The sequence below is a fragment of the Manduca sexta genome, chromosome 28 (genome assembly GCF_014839805.1).
Source record: "Manduca sexta isolate Smith_Timp_Sample1 chromosome 28, JHU_Msex_v1.0, whole genome shotgun sequence".
Taxonomy (NCBI): Eukaryota; Metazoa; Arthropoda; class Insecta; order Lepidoptera; family Sphingidae; genus Manduca; species Manduca sexta.
Window position 1 is genome coordinate 6,123,671 of NC_051142.1, and position 26,565 is coordinate 6,150,235.

The 26,565-nt window shown below is 34.8% G+C and overlaps 1 protein-coding gene across 5 annotated transcripts; it reads left to right on the plus strand.

Annotated features, from left to right (window-relative positions):
- Nucleotides 1–23,864, plus strand: LOC115441889 (bromodomain-containing protein 3). Of its 5 annotated transcripts, none has more exons than XM_037444875.1 (21): nucleotides 1–430; nucleotides 3,666–3,748; nucleotides 4,079–4,231; nucleotides 4,320–4,380; nucleotides 4,462–4,632; nucleotides 4,709–4,903; nucleotides 4,987–5,298; nucleotides 5,374–5,472; nucleotides 5,700–5,849; nucleotides 5,928–6,107; nucleotides 6,648–6,907; nucleotides 7,046–7,377; nucleotides 7,564–7,803; nucleotides 8,081–8,239; nucleotides 8,489–8,611; nucleotides 12,523–12,639; nucleotides 16,884–16,951; nucleotides 17,915–19,018; nucleotides 21,471–21,613; nucleotides 22,106–22,301; nucleotides 22,410–23,864. In XM_037444875.1, exons 4-21 carry the CDS (start codon nucleotides 4,342–4,344, stop codon nucleotides 22,473–22,475), a joined length of 3,954 nt encoding a protein of 1,317 aa, XP_037300772.1. In that variant the 5' UTR covers nucleotides 1–430; nucleotides 3,666–3,748; nucleotides 4,079–4,231; nucleotides 4,320–4,341; the 3' UTR covers nucleotides 22,476–23,864. The 5 variants fall into 5 exon arrangements, with proteins under 5 accessions (XP_037300772.1, XP_037300769.1, XP_037300771.1 ...); XM_037444872.1 differs by having other exon boundaries at nucleotides 4,324–4,380; XM_037444874.1 differs by having other exon boundaries at nucleotides 4,324–4,380; nucleotides 6,660–6,907.
- Nucleotides 23,865–26,565: the final 2,701 nt, after the last annotated feature.

Sequence of the window (26,565 nt, forward strand, 5' to 3'; positions counted from 1 at the left end):
ATTGAAAAATCTGAAAATATTGTACGATGCATCAAAGTCAATCTCTCGGCTAATATGAATGTTTCGTTAATTTATTAACGAGAAATTAAAATATGTTTACATTGTTCATTTTTCTGGTCTTATTTTATAGTAATATCTTTAATTAATTAATTATGACTAGGGACGCTCACCACTTCTCTTGTTTAGCCGCCATGTCTGAAGTTCGTCGTATCTTCGGAGTTCGTGCTGTGCTATTCTTTAATGTTTATAGATTGCAGTGGTTATAGTTCTCGAAAAACAATGAATTTACAAAGATTTGAGATAACTATGGTGTAGTTTTTTGTGTGGAGTTGATGCAAAGTTCCTGCACATCGATACTATTTGCATTTGAAGAAGTTACTCAAACATCGTATTTTTAGTTCATCCGCCATATTGGCGTTAATATTTCTTCGTAAGTCTTTTTTTGATAATTTTAAGCTTTTACCACATAATTTTGTTCATATTTTATTACATTTTGTTACTGTTTTGGTAATATTTCAATTTGGCATATAATAGATGCTGCATGTTATAGATCAGGCTAAAAAATCAACGATTTATTCATGGCCTCTTTATAAGTAATTTTCACTCGTTTCTTGACTTTGAAGCAGGCATTATTTGCTGGTGTAATTATCAAATAACTTGTTTGTGAGTCGCCAGTTGTAATGGTTCAACAATTTTTTGTTGAATTACTATTTGGGGTTGGTTGTTGATATGTGTTTGTTCGTTGCGTTTCGTCCAAATCAATTGTGAAATCATACTGTTCTTTGTATAAAATAATTAATTAGACGAACAGTCTTAGTATTTGTAGATATTTATTGTGATTGTTTACATTGACTCTTTACTGACATCAGAACTCTGATCGATTCTACATTAGATTACATAAAGCTTGAGAATGTTCTAGATCTTCAATGAGACCATTGCTTTGGGTTAAACACCATTATAAGCTGGATATTTTGCGGTAAAATTGTCCTGGGCTGTTATCAATAGGGTATTGAACATGAGTGTTATGCTGTAATTACATGTAAACAAAAGCTTCAATAATGTGAAAGAGAGCATGTGTTTTTTCTAATATTGCATGATATTAAGTAAGCAGTAAGAACTACTCCTGAGTCAATGCTTTCTTAGCTTGGGCTTATTTGTATCCTAAATAAATTGGCATGGTTAATTTATAAGGCCTTGGTAACTATGTTGGTTTACTATTTATTATTTACTTTCTTCATATTATGTCTTTCTCTAGTGCTCTTATAAATTAAGTAGTTCTCTAGGTTGTCTTTACATTATATTTGATTATGATCAAGTTTGAGCATTATTCCTTAAAGCAATAATTGGAATATTATGCATGTATACATTAGAGGTTTTAAATTTACTTGATTCCTATGTAAATACAATGATAGGCCGGACTTGCATACAGCATAAATTATTAGTTATCAGTAAATATGTAAAAAAAATACACATCGTTATAACAATTATAAAAGATATACTTAGTTTTAATAAAAAAAATGCAATTACTATTTTTTTTCAGTTTGGTATAGGAAGTTATGTATGAAAATATAATAGTGATTCATCTTCTCCAAACTTGCTTGTATTGCACATGACACTAACTAGAAAGTAATAGTTAAAATATTTCCTATGTGTATGATTTTTAGTTTGCAATACCAAAAGAGGGTGAAAAGAAATTACTCAGGGTAGTTAAACGCAGCAGCCTTATTTTAAGCATATTTACATTACAATGTCTAACCAGTATGGTTGTGAAGATGTTTTGTTTGTTGATAATATAGAACTATTCAATTGTGTTGAGAGTAGTGAGCCCTTGTTTTTTACTTAAACATTTTCATTCTTTTTGTAATTCAATAATTTTGTTGTATGTTTTATGTTTATAATATTAATTTTATCTTTACGTAATGTAAATCAGAACAATTAATAAGATCAAAATTTATGTACAAACTGGTAAAAATAATAAACACTTCATTTTATTACTTTCTGTTATTATTTTGATGTCATTTTGTACCTCTCAAGATTAAAAATATTATGATTCATGGTCAGTTTACAAAAGTTCATTAAAGTATAATATATTTTAGTAACACTCATATTTATGTTTTAAGTATAATAAGTTTCAAAACATGAAACACAATCTGTTATCTAGAAATGTGAGTCTTTCCACAATATCATTATTTAATTATTACTATATTTTCACATATATTCTTATAACTTTATATCTAGATATTTAATAATCACACCAAATTGTACAATTTTAAATTTATATCAACCTAACTTGATTAATTTTACTTTCACAACTATTAAATTTTTTTTGTAGTTGTGATATGATCTGTCATTTCTTACACTACACATTTGCTTTGCAGTTACAATATTAATGTCTTTCACTTTTTAAATTTTTCTTAACACTTAGAAGTGATGTAAATTAATAAAAATATGTGAATTATTACTTACATTTAAGTATAATAGGAAGTTTCATTGAAGAATGTTTAAAATTGACAAAAAAAATATAGATCTTAAATGATTACCAACAAATATTGCTAAACTTTATTTATGTATCTGGTAATATAGACAGTAGGGAGGTATGGTAATGATTGCAATAATATGGGCATTATTTGCATTGCAAGGGTTGATCTGTATCTGACATAGAGTGGCTATGATCACATGATTTATATATTGTACCCAATATTATAAATGTAGTATGTATTTCAGTTTCAAAATTTATAATTGATGATGCCTCATATAGTATCCACGTGACAATACCACAAGAAAATTTTATTTATTCTAACAGTACATTTACTGCTTTATTTGTGTTGATAGGGTAACCTTACAATTATTATGGTTGTAGCACACCAGGATAACTATAAATTTTGGTAGACTTGGTAGAAAGTATGCTTTTATAGTCAATGTTTTATCGGGAAAGCATTTTGTTAAACAAGGAAAAACAATTTTACATATTGACAGCAAAGTGAGACAATTGTTCTTAGTATTCCTTTATAAATGCAACTGTCTTCTGTAAAAAAAAAAAATATTTTATTAAAAAGTGTTAATACATGTTTAATTTAGTGGAAATGTGTATTTTTCCTTATTATAGAAACTGCAAAACTAACTTGTTGGAATATGCCAAATAGAGCATTTGACGCCTTTTACGTTGCTTTTATCAATGCCCATCATCAAAATGAAATTAAAATGAACATCTGCTTATTGATCACATGAGCAAACAAAGTTGAACTTATAATCAATATGACCAAAATCTATCATGAACAGAATTGTCAAAATCTATCCAAAAATGTATTAGCTATAAGCATTTAAAATAATAGAGGTGAAAGTCTGATATAATAAGATAGGCATAATGGCAGGAATTTGATGTCATCAGGCAGTACAATGCAGGTGTAAAAAAAGTTTTGTTGCCCTAAGGTGCATGTACACTTGTTCATAGTAGTAATATTTAAAATAATATGAATTAGCAATTTACAGTTGGATTATGGTTTTACAGTTGGATTATTGTTATGTTTTATTTGTCAACTATCTCCATACTAAATTTTATCAAAATCAGTTTGTTGTTTATTGTGTTCAAACAGGGAGATATAGAGGGGACTTTTTTATAATATTAAGGATACTGTTTACTAAAGTATTTTTTTTTTATTTATCAGGTACAAAAATACTACTGGACAGTAGCTTGAGACAATTGGTGCTTCAACAACCATTTCCACTCTTATCTGCACACTCATGCAAGGTAATTTGTATAACTAGTATATAATCTAATTAAAAAATAAAATATAATGTTTTAAAAAAAATATTAAAAATAAACTTTGCTTGATATTTCAGTATATTAACTATTTTGTCAATATTATGTTTTTTTCCCAAATTGTTATATATTCATAAGAATACTCCTCTTGCTGATGAGTTAATATTATATAAAAAGGTATAATTTAAATGGTATATTAATTTTCATTTATATTTAAATAGCATGCACAGTTTTATCTATTATTATATACATATTACAGAAGTACTGAAAACTAATATTACATAATATCTGTAAATCTGTATTCCATATTTCTTTCAGGTAGGATATTTAGTTTTCAATGAATGAGATGAGATGCTTCTAGGTGCACAGGCACCAACATATTTTTATTATGATAGAATGGTTTAATGTAATAAGAGGGTATAGCTGATGCCTCTTAGTCAGAAATTGGATGAGCCCCTTGTTACAATTGAGGTGAGAGTTAAACTGGGTAGTATTAATCGCGATATAATTAATTATATTGCCTATAAACACCTACTATAGTGTTTTGTCATTTTGGTAGGTAGATTGCTGACTCCAGCACAATGCAGCAGGCCGTCGATCCTCTCGCGACTACCAGCACGGTAAAATATTACATTTGTTTATTTTGAAGTTTTTTTTTCTTAAACTCAACTAGTAGAATTACTAATAACAATATACTACAGCCGACAGCGGAGCCCGTCAATGGCACTCCGCCCGACGAGGCATCGCGTCGGCAGGGCCGGATGACGAATCAGTTGCAATTTTTGCAAAAGAACGTCATGAAAGCTGTTTGGAAGCATCAGTTCGCCTGGCCTTTCCACCAACCTGTGGACGCGAAGAAATTGAACCTCCCTGTGAGTATACGTACTATTTACAATGTCACTTGGCACATTACATATAAGACGTTGAATGATTTTATTTACATTCTAGGATTATCACAAAATCATCAAAAAACCGATGGATCTTGGGACGATTAAGAAACGGCTGGAGTCCAACTACTATTACTCTGCACAAGAATGCATCCAAGATTTCAACACGATGTTCACAAACTGCTATGTATATAACAAGCCTGGTGAGGATGTGGTCGTCATGGCGCAGACTTTGGAGAAACTGTTCCTCAATCGAGTAAGAACATGTCAAAACTTGACTGCCTCAAAATCCTCGTTAAAAGAATGAAGTACTGACTGTGATTATTTGTTTTGGTATAGATAGCTCAAATGGACAAGGAGGAGAAGGAGATTGAAGTACCGTCGAAGGCTGGCAAGGGCGTGGCGAAAAAACGCGGATCAAGCGCGGGCGGGGGCGGCGGTGGCGGTGCAGGCGGCGGAGGCGGTGCCGGTGGCGGTGCTGGCGGCGCGGCCGTCAGTGCGGGCGCGGCGGTGGGCGCGCGCGCCACGCTCAAGGCGCCCGCCGCGCCGCCGCACCCCGCGCTCGTGGGTTCCACCAATACTACCACGGCGCCCGCGCTCGCCGCGCCGCAGCCAGCGCCGCCCGCCACGCACACCGGCTTGCCGCAGCAGGTCAGTTGCCTGACGCTTGCCTTTTCAGTTTTCCATTGTACCGATCTGTCGTTATGATTACGACTCTATTTACAGGTGGCGACGCAACCGTCGAGTTTTCACGTGGCACAGCCCGCTGCGCCGCCGGTGTCGGCGATCCCGGCCGTTACTCTATCGCAGACGCAGCCCGCTAAGGTTGTTTTTTCGTTATAGTTGTAAAACTGACGTAACTCTTAATGGCTGTTCTGAAATGCAGATTAGTCACTGGACTCGCCGTCTTTCCTTGTCATTTTTTATTCTCAAAAAACAATAATTGTCATGTCAAGCTAGGTAAACTGCAGACTGGCCAAGAGAATACACGTCAGCTAAACCACCAATGTTTGTTACTTAAATGTCTCATCTGATACTGACAAATGTTAAAGGTTAAGAAGGGAGTGAAAAGAAAAGCGGATACGACCACGCCTATGGGCAGCTCTTTTGAAGGAGGTTACACCACTCCAACGATTGATCAGCAAAGTGGTCCTAAACCCGCTAAAATATCTACAAGAAGAGAAAGTGGGCGTCAAAAGAAGGTATTAATGGCACATTAATCTGAAGTTAATGATTAAGGATGATGCAAATAAGTGACTGTTCCTTATCTTTCTGCTCAGGCAAATAGAACAGGAGATGATGGCTTCAAAATGGGCGGAATATCTCCGGGCGTAGGAGTCGCTGGTACCTCGCATCACTCAGTTATGACTCCACAATTAGCAAAGAGTAAGGAAAAACTCTCGGATGCGCTGAAGAGCTGTAATGAAATTTTAAAAGAACTGTTTTCAAAGAAACACTCAGTAAGTTGTTTTATATATTGCTGCAGCTTTATTATGTTGTTTTATATTTTATGCAGTTTTAGATTATTGAATAAAAGTTACAATTATTGGATGAGTTTACAATATTTTGCTATGATTCTTTCTATGAAAATTTGTATTAAAATCAAGCATAGGTTTACTTATAAGTACTACATTTTCTTTTGTCATAATAATATCATGAAATTGATCAAACCCTTTTTTATTTATTTCATGCTAGGAGTAAGTTGCGGCTTCGCCCGCGTTACCAAGCTTTCTTACTACAAAAAACTCGTAATCACTGTACCGCTAGTACATAGCGTTGTCAGTAAGAAGGCACGGTCATCTATTTAAAAAAAAATGAAAAAAATACTTCCCTCAGAATCTAGTTATCGGGATAAAAAGTAGGGCATAGTATGTGTTAAATCCAGACATGGTCTATGTGTTTCATCCAAATTTGTTTAACTGTTCTAAACAAAATTATACTGTTGAAGTGTTTTGACTAGACATAATATAATTGAATCTTCTAACTTATTACTTAATAAGTCTTCATTCCAGGGTTATGCATGGCCATTTTACAAACCGGTGGATGCCGAATTGCTTGGTCTACATGATTATTTTGATATTATTAAAAAACCTATGGATCTTGGTACTGTTAAACAAAAAATGGATAGCAGAGCCTACAAAACAGCAGCGGAATTTGCTGCTGATGTGCGTCTTATATTTACAAATTGCTACAAATATAATCCACCTGATCACGATGTTGTTGCTATGGCGCGAAAATTGCAGGACGTTTTTGAAATGAGGTAAGTAATGCTATACTGTAATTAATTTCACACAATATGATAATATAGTTTCAGATTAAACAAGAATCTGTATCATTATGTAGTCATTTTTTCAATATAAAGTGAATTTTTAACGGTAATGTTAACATATAATTGCAGATATGCGAAAATCCCTGATGAACCGGTACATGTAGCAGTACATATGGAAAAGGGAAGCTCAGCATCAAGTTCAGAGTCTGGCTCTGAATCTGACTCGGAATCTGATGATTCCGAAGAAGAGAGGAATAATAAAGTAAAATTATTAGAAAAAGAACTTCTTGCACTCCAAGAGAAAATGAGAAAACTCGTCGAAGAGTCCAATAATAAGAAGAAAGCTAAGAAAAAAATTAAAGACAAACAGAAAAAACAAGTAACGACGGCAACTACTACGCCTAAAGTACCTGTGACGCCTGCATACACAGCTAAAGCTAATAATATTGCGGAGACCATAGGTACATTGTCTATTTAATTCTTTATCACTTTGATATATTCTTATTTATTTATCTGGTATAATTCTGGAAAATAACCTATTTTGTTATTAAGAAATGAAATACGAATCATCGTCCACCCTCAATCAGATCCAATTAGAACAGCTGTAGTGTGGGATGTGTAGTGATATTTGTTGGTGGTGTGTACAGCGGGTAGCGGAGGGCCGCGCGGTAAGACGGGCGGTAAGCGCGGCGCCGCGGCCTCCGCCGGCGGCAAGGGCAGTGCGCGCGCGCCGCCGCCCGCCGCCAAGAAGAAGAGCTCCGCCGCCGCGCCCGCCGCCGTCGCGCCCCATCCGCCGCCGCACAACGACTCTGACGAGGAGGACGTCGCCAAGCCCATGTCCTACGACGAGAAGCGACAGCTCTCTCTAGACATCAACAAACTACCAGGTACTTAACCTCAATATTATAAATTTAAAAACTTGCTCGAGTTTTACTCACATCTGATTTTATACCACCTGTCAAGAATAATTTCTGTTGTGAATTGTAAAAAGAATTTATACTAAATCTACTAGACTTAAAGTTTATAAAATCCCGACATAGATCTTTTGTATTTAACGATAGAAAAATGGTTATACTAGTAACAATTTGTATTAATAGCATTTCTGTTTAACATAAAGCATTGCAGAACATTCTTTGTAAGTTTTTAATGTGTTTGGTTTATTAGGTGACAAGCTTGGTAAAGTGGTGCACATCATTCAAAGTAGAGAGCCGTCACTACGAGATTCCAATCCAGATGAAATTGAGATAGACTTTGAAACACTGAAGCCATCTACTCTTAGAGAATTAGAAAATTATGTAGCATCCTGCCTTCGAAAAAAGACGCGTAAGTATTAGTTATTAACGAAAAAAGACTCATCTACTGCACACTAGTTAAGGTGATTCATAATTTTAGTTTCTAAGTTAGACAAAATATAAAAATAATTTATTGTACTGTGACATTTTAATTATAGTTATTGATCCCAATAAGAAATCAAAAAATCCTATTTTATTATATTGGTATTTATTTCATAAAATATTAAAAAAAAAACTATTTCATTAATATTCGATAAATAATTGCTTCATTTATTTCTAGACCGCAAAGTGTCTGGTAAATCAAAGGATGAACAAATGGCAGAGAAAAAACAAGAACTGGAGAAAAGACTACAGGATGTCTCAGGGCAATTGGGAACCAATAAAAAACAACAACAGAAAAAAGGTAAGTTATTCTACACTTGAAAATCAATCCTAATATGTTAACAATATTTATTACGCATATAGTTAAAAAGAAAGACAAAAAAGTTTTTTTATAGCCGCAGTGGTAGAGGTAACTGTGCTAAAGATTTTGTCAAATAGCAGATGGGGAGGGACGGCGACGCTCGGCTGGCGCTCTACTGTTTAGTCGAAGGGCCGAACGCGACGGCATTATGTCACATTTATTATATACTAGCTGACCCGGCGAACTTCGTACCGCCTAACAGTCAATGAGTGTAGTGTTACCTTTTAGCTGAACTAATGTAGGCTTTGATGAACGTAATACAATGATACAAAATAATAGAAATATAAAAGTATTTTATTATGATGAATGAAGAACGATGATGAATACATACAGAATGAGAATAAAAATTAAAAAAATGATAATAATTAAATACTTTAAACACATGGCCCCAAATGAAGTTATTTGGAAACAGACATTGTATTTTTGAGTGTTCGCTAGAAAATGTCGTGATTCTAGTGTTTCAATTTCACTTTACCACTAAGGCAGCACAAACCAGGCGTTTCACCAGCTAACTTCAATGCGCCACAATGCTGGCAAACAACGTCCATTGGACCAATGCAAACTAAACGATGCAAGCTGTAGTCGATAGTGCAATTATATAGAAACGCTGCTCGATTCAAATCAATACTTGGACCATTTCTTCTTGCACTTCGAAGATTATTCCTCTGTTCATCTGAACGATAAGCTCGACGTTTCTCGTTTCTAACCTAGCCGTTTCACGGGCTGCCTCTCTTTGCTCTCGTGTTTGAGAAGCACGAATTAAGGCCCTTTGCTCCATCCTAACGCGGCGCTCTTCTCGTGCAATTTCTCGTTCTTCATCAGACGATTGACTCGCGATATTCCGTTGCCTAATTGCATTACGGCTTCGCTGGGAAAGATTAGATCTTCTAGGACGCGGCATTGTTATTAATAGTAATACAGAATATGCACTCCCACAGAACCACATAAAATCACCAAATATAATAACAGTGCCTGAAATTTCGAAACATAGACAATAAACATAGACAAAAAATCATAGACAACCTATAAAAAGATATTTACACTTTTGTTAACCTGTAGAATAAATCTTAGGTATTATTCCGAGCTATTTTAGATTTTTCTCGATTTGTCTATACACTTCTATTCGAGATGGTCCCTCTCTCCTCCACTCTATTCCTTTCCCTCTCTTACCATTTACAGCTAATATGCGTATGTTTTTTTTTCAAAAAAATTGAATAATTAATAAATAATTACACAAATTAATGTCTAAAACAAACAAATATAACAGTACCTAAACTTTCGAGACATTTTACACAAAATAAATTTCTGAATGCACATATGAATAGTTGTTACAGTATTTGACAGAATTGGACAGGATTGTTTGACATGTAATAAACAAAAATGAGCATTTATTGAAATGATTAAGTATTATTACACATATCGAGTTTTCATTGTTTTTAAGATGTATTCTGCTATTCGGGGCGGAGACAAATCCAACGAATCAATAACCATGAAAATTGGTTCAGCAGGTCTCGAGTTATAAGTGTTGTAACAAACCCGTCTTTGTTTTATATATATAGACTAGCTTTTGTCCGCGGCTCCGCCCGCGTTATAAAGTTTTTCAGGCTAAAATTTTCCGTTATAAAAGTAGTGGTTTCCCGGGAGCCTATATTCTTCCCAGGGTCTCAAACTGACTCCATACCAAATTTTATCTTAATACGTTGGGTAGTTTTTGACTTTAACACGTTCAGGCAGACAGATGCAGCGGGGGACTATGTTTTATAATATATTTTTTACAACTTTTTAAGAGGAACAATCCCGTCATACATCATTGTTGCATAACTTAACCGTTTACGCAGCGCACGCAACGGAAGCTCTCAAAACTAATAAATTGTCCCCGTGTTTGCAACATGTTTCATTACTGCTCCGCTCCTATTGGTCATAGCGTGATGATATATAACTAAGGGCACTCCAAAAACAAAGGACTATTCAACACAAAAAGAATTTTTCAGTTCGAACCGGTAGTTTCTGAGATTAGCCATTACTGCTCCGCTCCTATTGGTCATAGCATGATGATATATAACTTAGAGCACTCCAAAAACAAAGGGCTATTCAACACAAAAAGAATTTTTCAGTTCGAACCGGTAGTTCCTGAGATTAGCCATTACTGCTCCGCTCCTATTGGTCATAGCGTGATGATATATAACTTAGAGCACTCCAAAAACAAAGGGCTATTCAACACAAAAAGATTTTTTAGTTCGAACCGGTAGTTCCTGAGATTAGCCATTACTGCTCCGCTCCTATTGGGTATAGCGTGATGATATACTTATAGCATATAGCACTCCACGAACAAAGGGCTATCCAACGCAAAAATAATTTTTCAGTTTGGACCGGTAGTTCCTAAGATTAGCCATTACTGCTCCGCTCCTTTTGGGTATAGCGTGATGATATATAGTCTATAGCACTCCACGAACAAAGGGCTATCCAACGCAAAAATATTTTTTCAGTTTGGACCGGTAGTTCCTGAGATAAGCCATTACTGCTCCGCTCCTATTAGGTATAGCGTGATGATATATAGCCTATAGCACTCCACGAACAAAGGGCTATCCAACGCTAAAAGATTTTTTCAGTTTGGACCGGTAGTTCCTGAGATTAGCGCGTTCAAACAAACAAACTCTTCAGCTTTATATAATAGTATAGATTATCTGATAATATACAACTGTTCACGACCTGCTAGCATCGCGTTACCGTTCCGCCCTGTCCGCTGTTTGATGAAATCTTTCCTATTCTATTGCAATTCAAACTGTACACATATAGCTATACATATAATGGATATGACTATCCATCTGTAATTGAAAGGAGTTTTAATGTATAAGGAGTTATATTTCGGCTGTGGGGCACAGATTGTATGTGGGGTAAAGATTATAAAGACTACAGCTGCTAATTTATAGAATGAAAAATCAAACCAAATTGAATTATATAACTTAGCTACATTTCTGTAGATACTTTAAAAATATTTAAGGGCTTGTTACATAATTTTTGTCATTGAAACTTGTGTCATTGAAACTTGCCCTTAAGCTTAAAAAGACTTGTCATTACTGCACTCTCAGTCCATTGAACAAAAATTACATGCAAATTTAGAAGAGATCCTAGGAAGCGTTTTATTCAAAAAGATTGTACATACCTTTTAATTGAACAATAGAATCTATCTATTTTCATTGATTTTGTATTAAGTATATCATAAATGCCTTTAAAATCTGATGGAAGGGCAGAAAAATGAAAATGAAAAATAGTTGCAATGCTATCTTGTAACGTCATCAGGAATTACAATGAGCGCGAAAGAAAGTTATGCTATCCTCATCCTTGCACATAGAAATATTTACAAATATAAATTTGCCACCCTACTTTTTAACCAATGTTATTGTCGGTTTTTTAAAAAGGCTTATGTTTCGTATTCGCAACTCTGCTTATATTCAACCATTTACCCAGAATAAGAGTTTTACAATTAGTTCATAAAGAATATCTATAGGTGGACCATTCGCATTAAGAGAATAATGAGTCATCATTGTTTGTCACACTTGATTTAAGTGCAGTGATGCTCGGGTAGCATATAAAATGTTTGTAGTGGTGTCTTCAAAGGGTTTAAGAGGTTTTAGTGAACTTACATAGAAGTGATTTCCTTTACTGTTAGGGTCTCACATAGTATCTACTAATGTAGCAAAATAGGTATCACTTTGTCTTTTCTAAATCTTATGAGTATTTTAAGAATTTGTACCTACCGTGCATGCGCGCGACGTAGGGGATGTTTAGTTATGGGTACTGTGGTAGGGTTAGTGAATTAGTGTTGTTGATGTTAAATGTGTGTTGTGCAGAGGGCTGCAAGGAGGCGCTGGGTGGCGGCATGTCGTCGTCGTCGAGCTCCTCGGACTCGTCCAACTCGTCGTCCAGCACCGACACCAGTTCCTCCGACACCAGCGACAGCGAAGCAGGTTAGATACATTGCGGCACACTACTGACTACACCACGCCTACTTATGTTTTATATATTATACTACTGCTACTGTGGTACTCGCCAACCGTACCGCACTGTGTAAAATACGATTTTAGAGTTAGATTTTAATGATATTTGCATTTAAATTAAGACAAATAATTGGTATGAGTATGTTCAAAAGCTTGAGATATATATATTATGTATCATAAAATAAAATAGATTATTAGTATTTTTACATATGTGAATCCAAAAACTGAAAGTTTTTTTACCTTTTCCAGTATTTGTTAATGATTCAATTAAATGTTGGTATGTATTATACATACCCGTTTTGTCCTTTCTTTATAAATTATAGAGAAAAGCTGGAATAGAATAATGCAATTTTAATATTTTTACTATTTATTATTCTAGTCTGGAGTTGATGTCAGTGACGGAATGATTGACAGGAGTCTATCAAATGGCACTTGTAAATGATTGATTTGTAAATGTGTTGTGCGATTCATAATTGGATTATTGTGAGATATTGTTTCACTGGCCCTTGTTGGAACTTTTAGTCTGTTTATTTATTAAAAACTGATTATAACTCATGGAGTAGCCTCCGAGGCTACTTATAACTAAACTCATTTAATTATTGCATAAAAGAATAATGTATGCACTGAGATTAGGATGACTGCTGAGAATGTGATGACTGATGACCTATGGCACGTTTTAGACAGAAAATGATATTATAGGTCAGGTGCCCACAATTTCAAAGTTAGCTCCAAAATTCCACTTCTTAAAGAGATGAATGTTTTAGAAAGATTTGTGAAAATTGAATTTTTTATGTTGTGAGTGTGTTCTGTGACTGCTGCGCAAGTAATTTTGAATATTTTTACATTACTGTGATATTGGAGAATGGGATACCGCCAAAACCATGAATGCTATGTTAACGTAAAAAATATAAGAAACGAAATGATAAAAATGTTGGTAAAGGCACAAAAACAGTTGTTATTGAGGAGGAGAAGCCAGCTTTGGTGTTCGCCGATTCGTTTTAACCGGTGCTGGTAAGAACATTTTATTTGGTTTGCTTTCATGAACCAACAGGATATACCTTTTCACATTAATATTTTTAACTATATCATGTCCTCAAGTGCGATGTTATTTCATTTGCATCCTTAAAGTTTCAGTATGTTTAAATGATTATATTGAAAAGTTCAGATCTCACGGTACTAATTGCTTAAGAGTGTGAAATTTAAAGCTGATATATAATGATTGATTGAGCTCGTCCGAGACATGGAAGCTAGTCATAACGAACACACGAAAGAGGCAGAGAGAGGCTAGTGTCAGTACGCTGAGTAGATTTAGTGCGTCGAAGGGAAGAGGACCGACGAGGCAGCTGGCGAGTCGAGCAAGGCTTAGCGAGTAATGCAAACAATTGTGTAAGGACGGATACCATTTTAGCAAGCAAAATTGTACTTTCTGTTGGAAACGTTTATCATTTCGTTGCTACGAGGATGTAATGTGACATGTTGTAGTTAAAAATTACAAATTGAAAAGGTATGTTTTATTGGTTTTTGATGCTTAATAAATTTTGATGCTTGCTCCCAAAAACTTAATGTGACGTGTGATCAAATCTGTATTTTAATGAAAAAATAATCTAAAGCTGGCCTCCTTCCTTCACAAATTGTTTGCAAACTTGTTATTGAACATAACATAATTACAGGAATTATGTTATTGTTATCGTAATATTGTCATGTAATATAATTCTAAATACAAGACAGCTTAATATTTGTTATTACTATAAATAAATCCTCGCCAATTTATTTGTAAAAAATCAGCAACGACAATTAGTAACACCTATTTAAAATGATCTGAGAATTTGTTTTCACTTAGTACTTTGTGCTATAGGTCATATTTAGTATATCTGTTTAAACCAAGATAACAATTTTTGTCACAGCGGCCCATGATTGTTATTCCATTAGTCACAAGTGCAAATAGAAATGCATAAATGTAATATTACGTTAAGAGCATTCATAAGCTGTATGTGTTTATATTTTCATTGCTACATACAGTAGAGTGTTATTTCCGTGACATTTTCATACAATAATGGTACTTAAATATGATTTCGTTAATTAGATGTTTGAACTCATATTAATCAAGTAAGAACAAAATATTCAATACTGTATCACTGCTTAAGTGTATTTAATATTGACTGGAATATTAATTTTGTATAATTTTAAGTAGATAGCTTTGGATATAGTTGTGATAGTAATGTTTATTTTATTTAAAGACAAATCTAAAGTTTATTTTTATTTAAAATAGCAGTCCTTCAAATGCCATTTTAAGACAAGCATAATTAACTATGTAATACTTACTAGTACTATGTTGTGTTTCACAAATAACACACTGAAAAGTATTTTTATTAGTATCAAATATTTTATTCTACTACAATGAAATATTATTAGTCGCAATCTTTGTCGTAATAATATTGGTATCAGATATAATAACTGTTGCAATATAATATCAAAGATCAAATACCTTTACTGTTTTATTGTGTGTAGATTGATATATAATTTTCAAAGTTTATATATTTCAATTAATTCAGATTATGTGGAGAATGTATGAACTTATATATTTATATCCATTATAACATTCATTTGAGATAGATTGCGATTTAATAACATTTTTGTAGCTCAGTTTGGATTTTCTCCCTTTGGGTTATTGTTAACTGTTCATACAGAGATCTAAATAAACCTAACATCACAAAAGTAAATGAAAGTGCGTATAGTAAGATGTTGATCATTTTACTTTATATTATGTAAATTAGTCGTGAAGTTTTAAATAATTTGCAAATTGTTTCATGCGCTTCTATATATTATACATTTACCTGTAATTATTTGCGGGGTCGTACAATGCACGATCGGAAGACATAGTGTGTTGCTCCCTGTCTGTAATATTTGCAACTAATGATAGATGCGCAATAATAGCGATATTGATTTATTATCATTTTAGTTTTAAAAAATATTATTGGTTGCATTTATCACATAGAAGGGGTGGTGAGTTGTCACCGCCAGGCGACCTAGTGTAGACTAACGTAAATATTAATGTTAAGGGCGCTGGCTCTTAACACATTCATGACTGACGTCAAATGATATGTTTGCACAAGAAGTGTCAGTCAAGAATAGTGAACACCAACTTTAGCTTGCAGGCCAATACATTTTTGAGGGTAGATATAATTAGTATTTTAAGTATATAAGAACTTGGACTGCTGTTACATTTTCACATGGTTGTTCATTCCTCCTAAGGTCTCTTTTGTATAAATTCGTTGCAATATAGTATCCATATATTTTTAAAAGTACAATTCACCGGTTGCTTGAAGAGATCTTTTAATGTATAAGTTAGTTTAGAGTACTTTAACTTATTTTTCCTTGCTTCTCGAACGGGCCAGGAAAATGAGAACAAAAGAGTCTAAAGTATACTAATTTAGTTTGTCAATAAACTAAGAGACAGGCTGTCAAGTTGAGCCATAGTGTATTGTAGATTTATATTAGTAATTTTTTCCTCACTGGTAATACATTATCCAACGTTAAATCACCTAAAATCTGTAAATGTTATTATTGAAGTCAATCGTTTATCGACTTGCAATGGATAAAGCATTACATGAAACACATTGTTCTAATGTTCAATAAAAAGGCGTCAGATTATTAAATTCTTAAATTCAATATTTGTCAGAGCACACTTGACGGTCTCTTAGAAAATAATTATACACAAGGTGCAATTAGCTATTTGAGAGCAACATTTACTAAGTAAGTTGTATTTTTAATGTAGAAAGTTGCAGATTGTGTAAACAGAAACAACACTGTGTGTGTTAATTTTTACATAAGATTGATATAATCAACTCATGACTTAAGATGTAATAGATGTAAGAGTGAGTGGAAATAAACTTTGTATATAATTCAGTATATAGCAATATAAGTAAATCTTTTAAGTAACTTACTTTGGTTTTTATTTAGTTACCCTGAGATCTGAACATACAATACAATATATTGTTTTATAAGAAAAAAAATACACTAGGATTTTGCGTAGTCACATTATAGTATAGTTGTTTAATATACTAAAAGTTCGCTTCTCCTTTTTGAACTTGTGTAGCAGAATGTGGGACATGTCACAACTGCAGATGCCTGGAATTGGAGGATCATCGCCTATCCAGCGTGTTCAAGTTAATTTTGTTCATAAAAGTATCGTGCATGTAATCCGTTTATTTCAGGAACGGGTTCCGGCAGAACGCCTAAAAAGAAAGCCAAAAAGCTGCCACATCAACTTCCGCAACCAAATGTAAGGACTTGTGATAAATTTCTTTATTTTTATTATATATATTACTAGCTTTTGCCCGCGGCTCCGCCCGCGTTATAAAGTTTTTCAAGCTAAAGTTTTCCGTTATAATAGTTATAGTTTCCCGGGAGCTTATGTTCTTCCCAGGGTCTCAAACTGTCTCCATACCAAGTTTCATCTTAATACGTTGGGTAGTTTTTGAGTTTAACACGTTCAGACAGATGCAGCGGGGGACTTTGTTTTATAATATATTTTTTAGAACTTTTAAAGTGGAACAATCCCGTCATACATCATTGTTGCATAACTTTAACCGTTTACGCAGCGCAGGCAACGGAAGCTCTCAAAACTTATAATTTTCCCCGTTTTTGCAACATGTTTCATTACGGCTCCGCTCCTATTGGTCATAGCGTGATGATATATAGCCTATAGCACTCCAGGAACAAAGGGCTATCCAACACAAAAATATTTTTTCACTTCAAACCGGTAGTTCCTGAGATTAGCCATTACTGCTCTGTTCTTATTGGGTATAGCGTGATGATATATAGCCTATAGCACTCCACGAACAAAGAGCTATCCAACGCAAAAAGAATTTTTCAGTTTGGACCGGTAGTTCCTGAGATTAGCCATTACTGCTCCGCTCCTATTCGGTATAGCGTGATGATATATAGCCTATAGCACTCCACGAACAAAGGGCTATCCAACGCAAAAAGAATTTTTCAGTTTGGACCGGTATTTCCTGAGATTAGCCATTACTGCTCCGCTCCTATTGGGTATAGCGTGATGATATATAGCCTATAGCACTCCACGAACAAAGGGCTATCCAACGCAAAAAGAATTTTTCGGTTTGGACCGGTAGTTCCTGAGATTAGCGCGTTCAAACAAACAAACAAACAAACTCTTCAGCTTTATATAATAGTATAGATAATTGTAGTTCTTTGTATTGATAATTTATTTACTTTTTCGTAGAAAACAGCATCATCTACGGGAGCGAACTCTGCGCCGCCCCCTAGCGCGGCGCCGGACGCGGTGCCGCCCGCGCCCGCCGCGCACGCGCACGCCGCGCACGCCGCGCACCCCGCCGCCGACGTGAAGCCCTCCGCGCCCGCGCCCGCCGCGCCGCCCGCGCACACCGCCGAGCCCGCGCCACAGGCGCCGGCCGAACACAACCACCCACCCACACCGCCGCCTTCTTTACCATTGTCGGCCGCTCTGACGACGCTTCCCACCAATAATGTTCCTGATTCCTCGATAGTGCCTGTTGCGCGCGATATCGAAGATCAGAAAATGACTGTTAAATCGGAATCACGAAATGGTCTTGACAAAGTAGAAACCTCACATTATATAGACCCTATTGAGCGTAACCTGGCTAGCTTAGAACGTAGTTTGAATGCAGACGTGCCGAATCCAATGGATGTTAGCGTAGGAGTATCTGAGTCGTCGATGCGACTTGAAGAAGATTTTGCTTTGCCTAAACCGCAAATTATGCCGGATGCTGCACATCAGAATCTTATGGCTCAACTAGGCGGACTCACAGAAGTCGCTCGTGTACCCGAACAAATCAAGACAGATATGTACCTACCCTCTCACAATGGTTTTGTAGAAAAAAATTTACAACATGAGCGTGAATTATTACGAGGTGATGTAAATCCTAATATTCCAGGCATTACGAGTGTTCCTCCTGTCCCTTCCATATTCGACCCACTGCCTACAGCACCACATCCTATAATATCACAATCGCATCACAACTTACCTAATGCACCGTGTTTGATGACGCCAGCAATAAAGAAGGAAGATATGAAGCCTTTACTTACGCCGAAACCCATTGAAGACCTAATGGGCGTCAATGTGACGAATAATATATCCGACAGGACAAAATATGAAATGGAAAAGAAAATCGAGGATTCTAAGAATGCCAATTTTGCTCAACCTTTTAAAGTGAAACAAGAACAGAATTTAAAGAACGCGAGTTCATGGTCATCCTTAGCGCAAGCCGGTAGCCCTCAAAGCATATTACCTAACATGACCACTAATAATCAAATTAAACAAAAACCTGTTATGGATAGTTTCCAGGTAAGTTCTAATAGAAGCTACTAAAATAATTATCTTTTTAAATTCGCAAAATTAATCTTTAAATCATAGTTAGCTAAATATAGTATGGGGTTAAGGAAAATTCTCATATTTTTTAAGCAAAGAATCTTTTCACCACACTTTGTTAAGTAATTATAATTGTTCTCCGCGACGTAAAGTGTTCTTAATTCTGTTTTTATTTCTCTGAATTTGCACGTACATTTGCGTTTGTAGTGCAGTCAGCGACAAAAGTTGCTGAACAAAATCAAACTAAAACACTTATGTATATTATTTTGTGTCCTTAGTAACAATCATTTGTCTTTGATAAATAAACTACAAAGGGTTAACTTTATTATTAGATGATTGAAAGTTTTGAATTATACAGACAGTCGACATGCATGCCCGGTATCCATTGACGGCTACTTCATAAATGCGCGATAGATGCGTCACGCGAAGCGGCTCATTGTATCAGTTAGGAAATGCAGAATATTAGGGTAGTTAATATTGCACACAATATGCATAATATTTGCTACGCAATAATAGGTTGACAGTTTTAGGTGTACGCTCAGGCAATAGAGAAGTCGATTTTTCAGAATCAGGTACTTTAGCAAAATTAGATATACGAAACTGAATCCTATTCGAAAAATATTTTTATGGTAAAAAAGAAGATTTTCTTAATTTTCAGTGGCTCTAAAATCGTTTTGAATCGATATATCAAAATTCGTACTTTGGTATTTTTAGTAGATAACCTTAGGAGAAAATATGTATTAATAAAAAGCTTGAATTCCGCATATGGACGGAGATATATCGTATTTTCAAAAAACATGGTAACTTGAAAACTACTAAGTTAGAAATCCAGAAATTAAGATATTTAAGCTATTTACAAGAAATAATAAATAATGTTATTATACAAAAAATAAATTAAGTCGTAAAAGTTTTTGGTCATGTATTTTGTACATTATTTCATATATTACAGCAAATAGTACGAAAAACACCTTCTATGAGAACTGCACTAAAATTGGTCTTAACCAATTCGAAATATGAATTTTACTGCCGCATTTTAGAAAACGAGGCAGTAAAATTCGTATTTCAAATATTCGAGGGTAGAAGTGGGTGCGTTGTGAGTTATAAGAGGTTATCGCTTCGTTTCTTAGTTTTGCACGCATTACGCGTTTTTAAAAGAAACAATTCCGTCATACATGATTGCGTAAATTTAACCGTACGCAGCGCACGCAACGGAAGCTCTCAAAAGGAATGTAAAGGAGTCTTCATCGTTTTTATATCATTTTTCATTGTTTATAAAAAAACGTACTCTGATAGGATGCCTAGTTTCAGTATCGAACTCACGACACCTTGTGTTACAGCATTACAGGGAATTTAAAAAACTATTGAGTAAATACTCTTTACAATAATCCTTGGAGATATTTCAGTCAGACTTTTAATGCTAATTGCTAAGTCGCGGACTTAGACAACATATTATAAAGACGTAGCTTATTTGACCTTTTCCTCTGTCAAAAGTAAAGTTCAAATAATAATGTACACGTCTTTAGAATTGTAGTAGTGTGCGTAAAACGGACAAGTTTTACGGTTGTATGCGTTCATATCAACACAATACGATTTGACAATGCGTATGTACTCTACTTATATTGTAATAGTGACACTGAATGTGGCGGATTGTTTCATTCGCGTCAATTGGCTCGTGGCGCGTCCTTTCTAGATGCAGGCTTGTCAACTTAGGGCTTTTAGCCCTAAATTTAGGGCTAAAATAAGTGTAGTGGGCTTTTTTCAGGGTCCAAAAATATTTAGGGCTATTAGAGCCATAAAAATGTTTTCATGTATTACTGTTTGACTGAACTAAAAACGATTAAAAACGCAAACTTTCAAGTTTTTCTACAAAGCATAATGCAATAATTCCAAATACACCTCACCCACTATCCACGCTTACTCAGAACAATGCTTGTCATTGTTGCGTCTCAGAACAATGACAAGCAATGTTCTGAGACGCTGTATTATAATTCTCTTTGATCCTCACAACTACAGGCATGGCTTCGGCTTTTAAATTTTAATTAAACAGGGAACTTATTTCGATTATATTCTTAGATAGGCATACACATTGGGTATACACTACACCATACCAAATAACATTGACAGTACAGGGCTTTTCTTGGCGTTTTTGCATTTAAATTTAGGGCTATTTGGGGATATTTTATCGTTACTTTAGGACTATATTTTTTGGAGTTGGTAACCCTGTAACCTGTAATGCTGTAACACAACGTGTCGTGTCGGAAAAAATTATGAAATTTTGTACGTACGAAAATAACTACGACAGGTTAAAGTTTTTTTAATATCGATAGCTCGTTTTTTCTATGTCGTTAATTGTGTTTGTTTGATTGGGGAACTATAATTGTTATAATATTACTACTTCTACTATTTTTAAAATTATGGCACTTTGCAGGCGTTTAAAAAGCAAGCAAAGGAAAAAATCGATCGCCAACGGGCGCTCATAGAGCAACAGGAGCTCAGAAAAAAGGAACAGCTTGAACGTGAACGTCAAAGACAAGAGACTGAGAGAAGGCATCCAGATGAAGATAAAATGAGGTAAAGTATATTAAAAAAATACAGCAAGTTTTGCCTGAACTACCAATTATATAAATTATTCTAGAGGACATTTTGATTAATGGAGGTTTGTACAAAAATGGGAGGTCATTTCAAGGCTTATAAAAAAATTAATTTATGTATTAGTTGCAGTAGATTCGTGCAAACATTTTTTGCAGTTAGATTGTAGGCAGGATCGCAGACTAAAATCCAGATTTATACAGACCTTTGTTAATTTATAACTCGAAAATTATGAAAAATCGCGGAACATACATGGGGATGATTCGGATACCCCAAAGGGTGCTCTATCTCTGGACCTCCGCTTGACACTACTTTCTGGGACACCTGTATAATGGTCGGTGTTAAGTATTGATTAACGTTGATCTAAATTTGTATGTGTAGAATGTAGAGGATGTTTCGAGACGGTATATTTGTGTAAATTTGTGGAGTTTTATTGTATCAGATGTAAGTAGTTGTGTTGCGTGGTGTGCATAGGGCGGCAGCAGGAGCGCGCGGCGTGAAGGCGGAGAGCGCGGAGGTGTCGTCGCCGTCGGTGTCGCCGGTGGCGCGCGCGTCGCCGCCCGCCGCGGCCGCCGCAGCCGCTGCCGCCGCCGCCGCCAGCGACAAACCCGCCGCCTCCGAGCGCGAGCGCCTTCGCCAGCGCGAGCAGGAGCGCCGCCGACGAGAGGCTGTAAGTCTATTTACAGTTTGTACTACTACAGTCGGCATGTAATCTAAATTCTTGTGTTCCCGTAGTGGGTTGCGTTAATACATTTTTACACAATGATTTTTGTTGCAGATGGCGGGCCAGATAGATATGAATATGCAAAGCGATTTGATGGCTGCGTTTGAAGAATCGTTGTAATGTATTTTGTGAATGAAACTACTCCGTGTACATATTATGAGCTATACTTATAAATATTATGTCAATGCAATTAAAATGGTGATAACGTGACACCGAGGTGATTTTGTGTCGTCTTGTGCGTGAAACAGTTGATTAACATGTGGTTAAGTGCTGTGAATAGATATACTTGTCTTAAATTAAACTGTTGTACCAACACTATAGATATTGTGCTCGCGTATTTGAGCCTTATTAGAGGGTTGCATTTTAATGAATATGTATTATAAGTTTGTATCTAAGCTCTTGAAGTGAAACAACTCTCTTTACATCAGTAAGACTATATTTATATTGCGCTGTAGAGGTGAGTTCTACCTTCCATAAGTAATACTTGTTTTATAGTATGTACCTACTAATAATTACTAAGATGGTAGACATTAAAATTGAAAAATAAATCAAACATGTAATTGATGGTTAGGCAATCAATTGAACCATGAAATCTGTATCTACCTTTGACGCATTTTCTCATTGCATGCCTTATCATTTATCTATCCGCAGACAACTAGGTGACTAGTAATAATTGTAACTGTTTCTGTCGTTCTTGTTTCCCTTTTATTTCACATGCAATGAGTGAAAACGTTTTTATATTTATTAATAAATGGAATTTCTGTTACATATTCAATTTTCGATGAATATTACTTAATGTTAGTAGATTTTTTTATCAGTCTGTCGTTTGAAAACAGATCAAATGTCATACATTTGATTTGAAATATATTTATTTTAAATTGGAATGTCTTTTTATGTTTGTAGATAGATAACTCCAGTGAAAATATGTAGTAAAATAATATCCAAATTCAGCATATTTGTGTAAGGTAATGGCATGCGGAATAAAATAATATTACCAATATCAAGCTACAAAATGATCATTGTATATTGTTAATAAGTTTATAATTTCAGTCATTTACTCCAACTCCAAATCAAATGTAGATAATGAAGTAAAATATATTGACATTCCATATTGTATTTTGTTGTTTAAATTGTTGTCAGTATGATTTTAGTGAACATTGTTAGATTGTACTAGGGAGGCTTGTGGTTAACAAGTGTACAGGGTAGACTGTAACTAGAATAATGCGCTATGTGCGTTTCTTTTTGACTTGAAACATTTTTAAGGAATTGAAATTGAATTTTTATCAGAATTATCCAAAATGACGCGTTCTCCATAACTATTAAAATCAAAAATTTCTTTAAACATAATGTTTTTAATTCTAAATAACAAATACTTTTTGTAATAAGACTGGAGAAATTGTTAATTATTCTTTCATCTCTTAACGACCGGGTATAATATGATTCGGAATTTGTTCTGAAAAAGATTATTTTTGTTAACAATAAAATGATAGACGAAATTTCTGCAAAGGATTCCATGTTGTTTCTTTGAGGTTCGCCTTTATTTTAATCTAAAAAGACAAACTAGTAGGTAGCTATATGAATAAAGAAAAATATAAGGCGTAATAGATTAGAGACAAAATTACCCACAATGTAAAATTCTGAGTTAAATAACTAATTTTCAATTACCACTATACTAATAGCACATTAGTATCTATATTAAATCATTCAAAAATTTAAAGGCTTCAATAGTTCACTTACATTCTTTTTAAATCTCAGGAAGAAAATATGTTACAATATTTAAAAAATTATGGTTCTAAGTATTTTTTACCTAGAAGATTTTATGCGTTTTAGTCTGCAAAACGAAACGCCACTAAAATATGAGTTGAATACGCGGGAGTTATACGGTCGTTACTCGTTTTTTTTTTATATAATTTTAAAGACAGGTCCAGTTTCATAATATCTCAGTAAATTGTACTCATCACCTATCTATATAAGCCGATCAAATGAAAGAGTCCCCCCCTCTGATCTATGCTGCCAAATAACTAGTAATAAGTACTATCTACAGTAGCTGCTTAATACAATAACTGCCAAATATAATCACTTGAATCTTGTGCAACAAGGTCCAAATATTACCAATTAGGTATATATTTCAGTAATAGACGTTATGGTACAGTCTAAGAACAGCTAGATGTTGTAGTTCCCAAACTGGAAAACTAGCCATGCATACATTTTGATAGCTTGCAGTGAGTAATTTGCAAATTTTGCTGCCGACGGCCGTTAATTATTCTGTGTAAGTATTGAAATTTATTTAAGTAATAAATAGGTATACGATAAGTAGACAATAGGCTATTTTACTTATTTTTATATTATCACACCTGTTCTTGGCCGTAGCACCAGCTGCAGTATATAGGGTTAGGCAGAAAAAAAACTACGTCGCCGCCTCAGAATAAGAACAAGCATAGAAGGAATCTAAATTACCCTCATATACTTATCCTATTTTTTCAAATAGGCCAAAACCGTTGAAAAGAACGAGAGAAATATTATGTTGCTAAGGTTGGCTTGCGTACACTTTAAAATAATCAAATGGTTACCTTTGGTCATCTTTATGATGCCGAATTAAAAAGCAAATAAAATGTCAAATGTGCCCACTTGCCAACCTCAAAACAATGACACAAACGCGCCCACACAATTTAGTTACGTTATACTTCAGCGCGTGCTTTTCAAAAGTGGCTACATGTTTTGTAATATTTTTGTTGTTAATTTTAATAAATACACAGTGCTGTTTAAATAAAATATAGCCCTACGAACAAGCAATGGCCTGCGTTATTGTGGGATGTAAATCACATTCTTCTCGTTAAGAAAATGAAACTGAAATCATCAGCTTCCATCGGTGAGTAAACAAAAAACCCAATATATTTGCTTAAACCCTCTACATAAGTGCAAAAGTCATATTATAATCTGCTGTTGGCCATTCGATACAGTAATTATTACGTATTTTTCATTTTTACCAATTTACGTAGTCGAGTTCAATAGTGTTGTGCTGCATATTCTGTCGATAACATAGATGTTAGTATATTGTAGTTTACTATTTTGCATAAATTGCCTTTTACTTACAATATACGGTGGTGTAGTGGTAAAAGCCACTTGGAAACCGTGCGCGAAGGCTGGGGTCGAGGAAACTTTCTGATTTTCATAGTGTGTTTCATACAATTTGTTTCATTGCAGGAATCTGCACTGCAACATCATCTTTGGGGAATCCCAAAGATGATGTTATGAGGAAAAAATGGATTCCAATTGGCATTGGAAAAAACAGCACCGTGTTTGCTCTAAGCATATCGACAAAGTTTTATTAACATTGAAATAAGTTATCCAACATATGTGACATGAATGATACCGCTGTGTTTTAATTTTACTGTCCCATTTTAGTAGCTTCTGTTAAATCCCAGCTCTTGGGTATCTTTTAATGCCTAAGAAAGTCAGAAAAGAACAAAGGCGTACTGGCTTTCTCCTAGACAAAATTCTTGCCGATTTCTTGTTTGTTACTTACAGCGGTTTCCATTCCTTCCGAAATTTCTAACATTTTCTTAATTTAATAATCTAAATGCTAAACCATTTTTGTGTTTAGTAAATGACGTTTCGGAAGGCATGGAAACTGCTGTAAATAGCAAATGAAAATTGGACAAAATTTAGCTCGAAGAACGCCGGTAGTTCTATAGTTTATTGTAATTGAACGGCTTTTTACGAGTGCTTTTATATACCCAGACTTTTTTTGGTACTTGACAACCAAATCAGGGTTTTGATATCTTTTTTAGCCTTTATCTAAAATAGTAATTTGCAACGGTTTGTAGTTGACTGACTGAAAAGTGTTTATTTTAGCAGGTCTGTGAATTTACCATAGCCGATAGATAAAGCATCTATCGATATCGATAAGGTGTCAGATGGGATCGCAACACAATTAAATTTCTTGCTGTCTAAGACAGAGTACACTCAAATGTCATAGTTACTTCTATGCTTGTCATTGTTCTGAGGTCGCCGCCTATGTAGCCATAGCTTTGTGGCATTTTTGGTTATACGATCTTACCCGAATGCATGTTAGTAATTTTCTTTATATGGTACTGAACGCTGCAGTAGAACACGAAAATATTTATAAGGATTTCTGAAAAACTCAGATACTTATGGAATTCTATGTTCTTGCATTTACTCTATGCAATCAAAAAAGTTTGTTCGATAG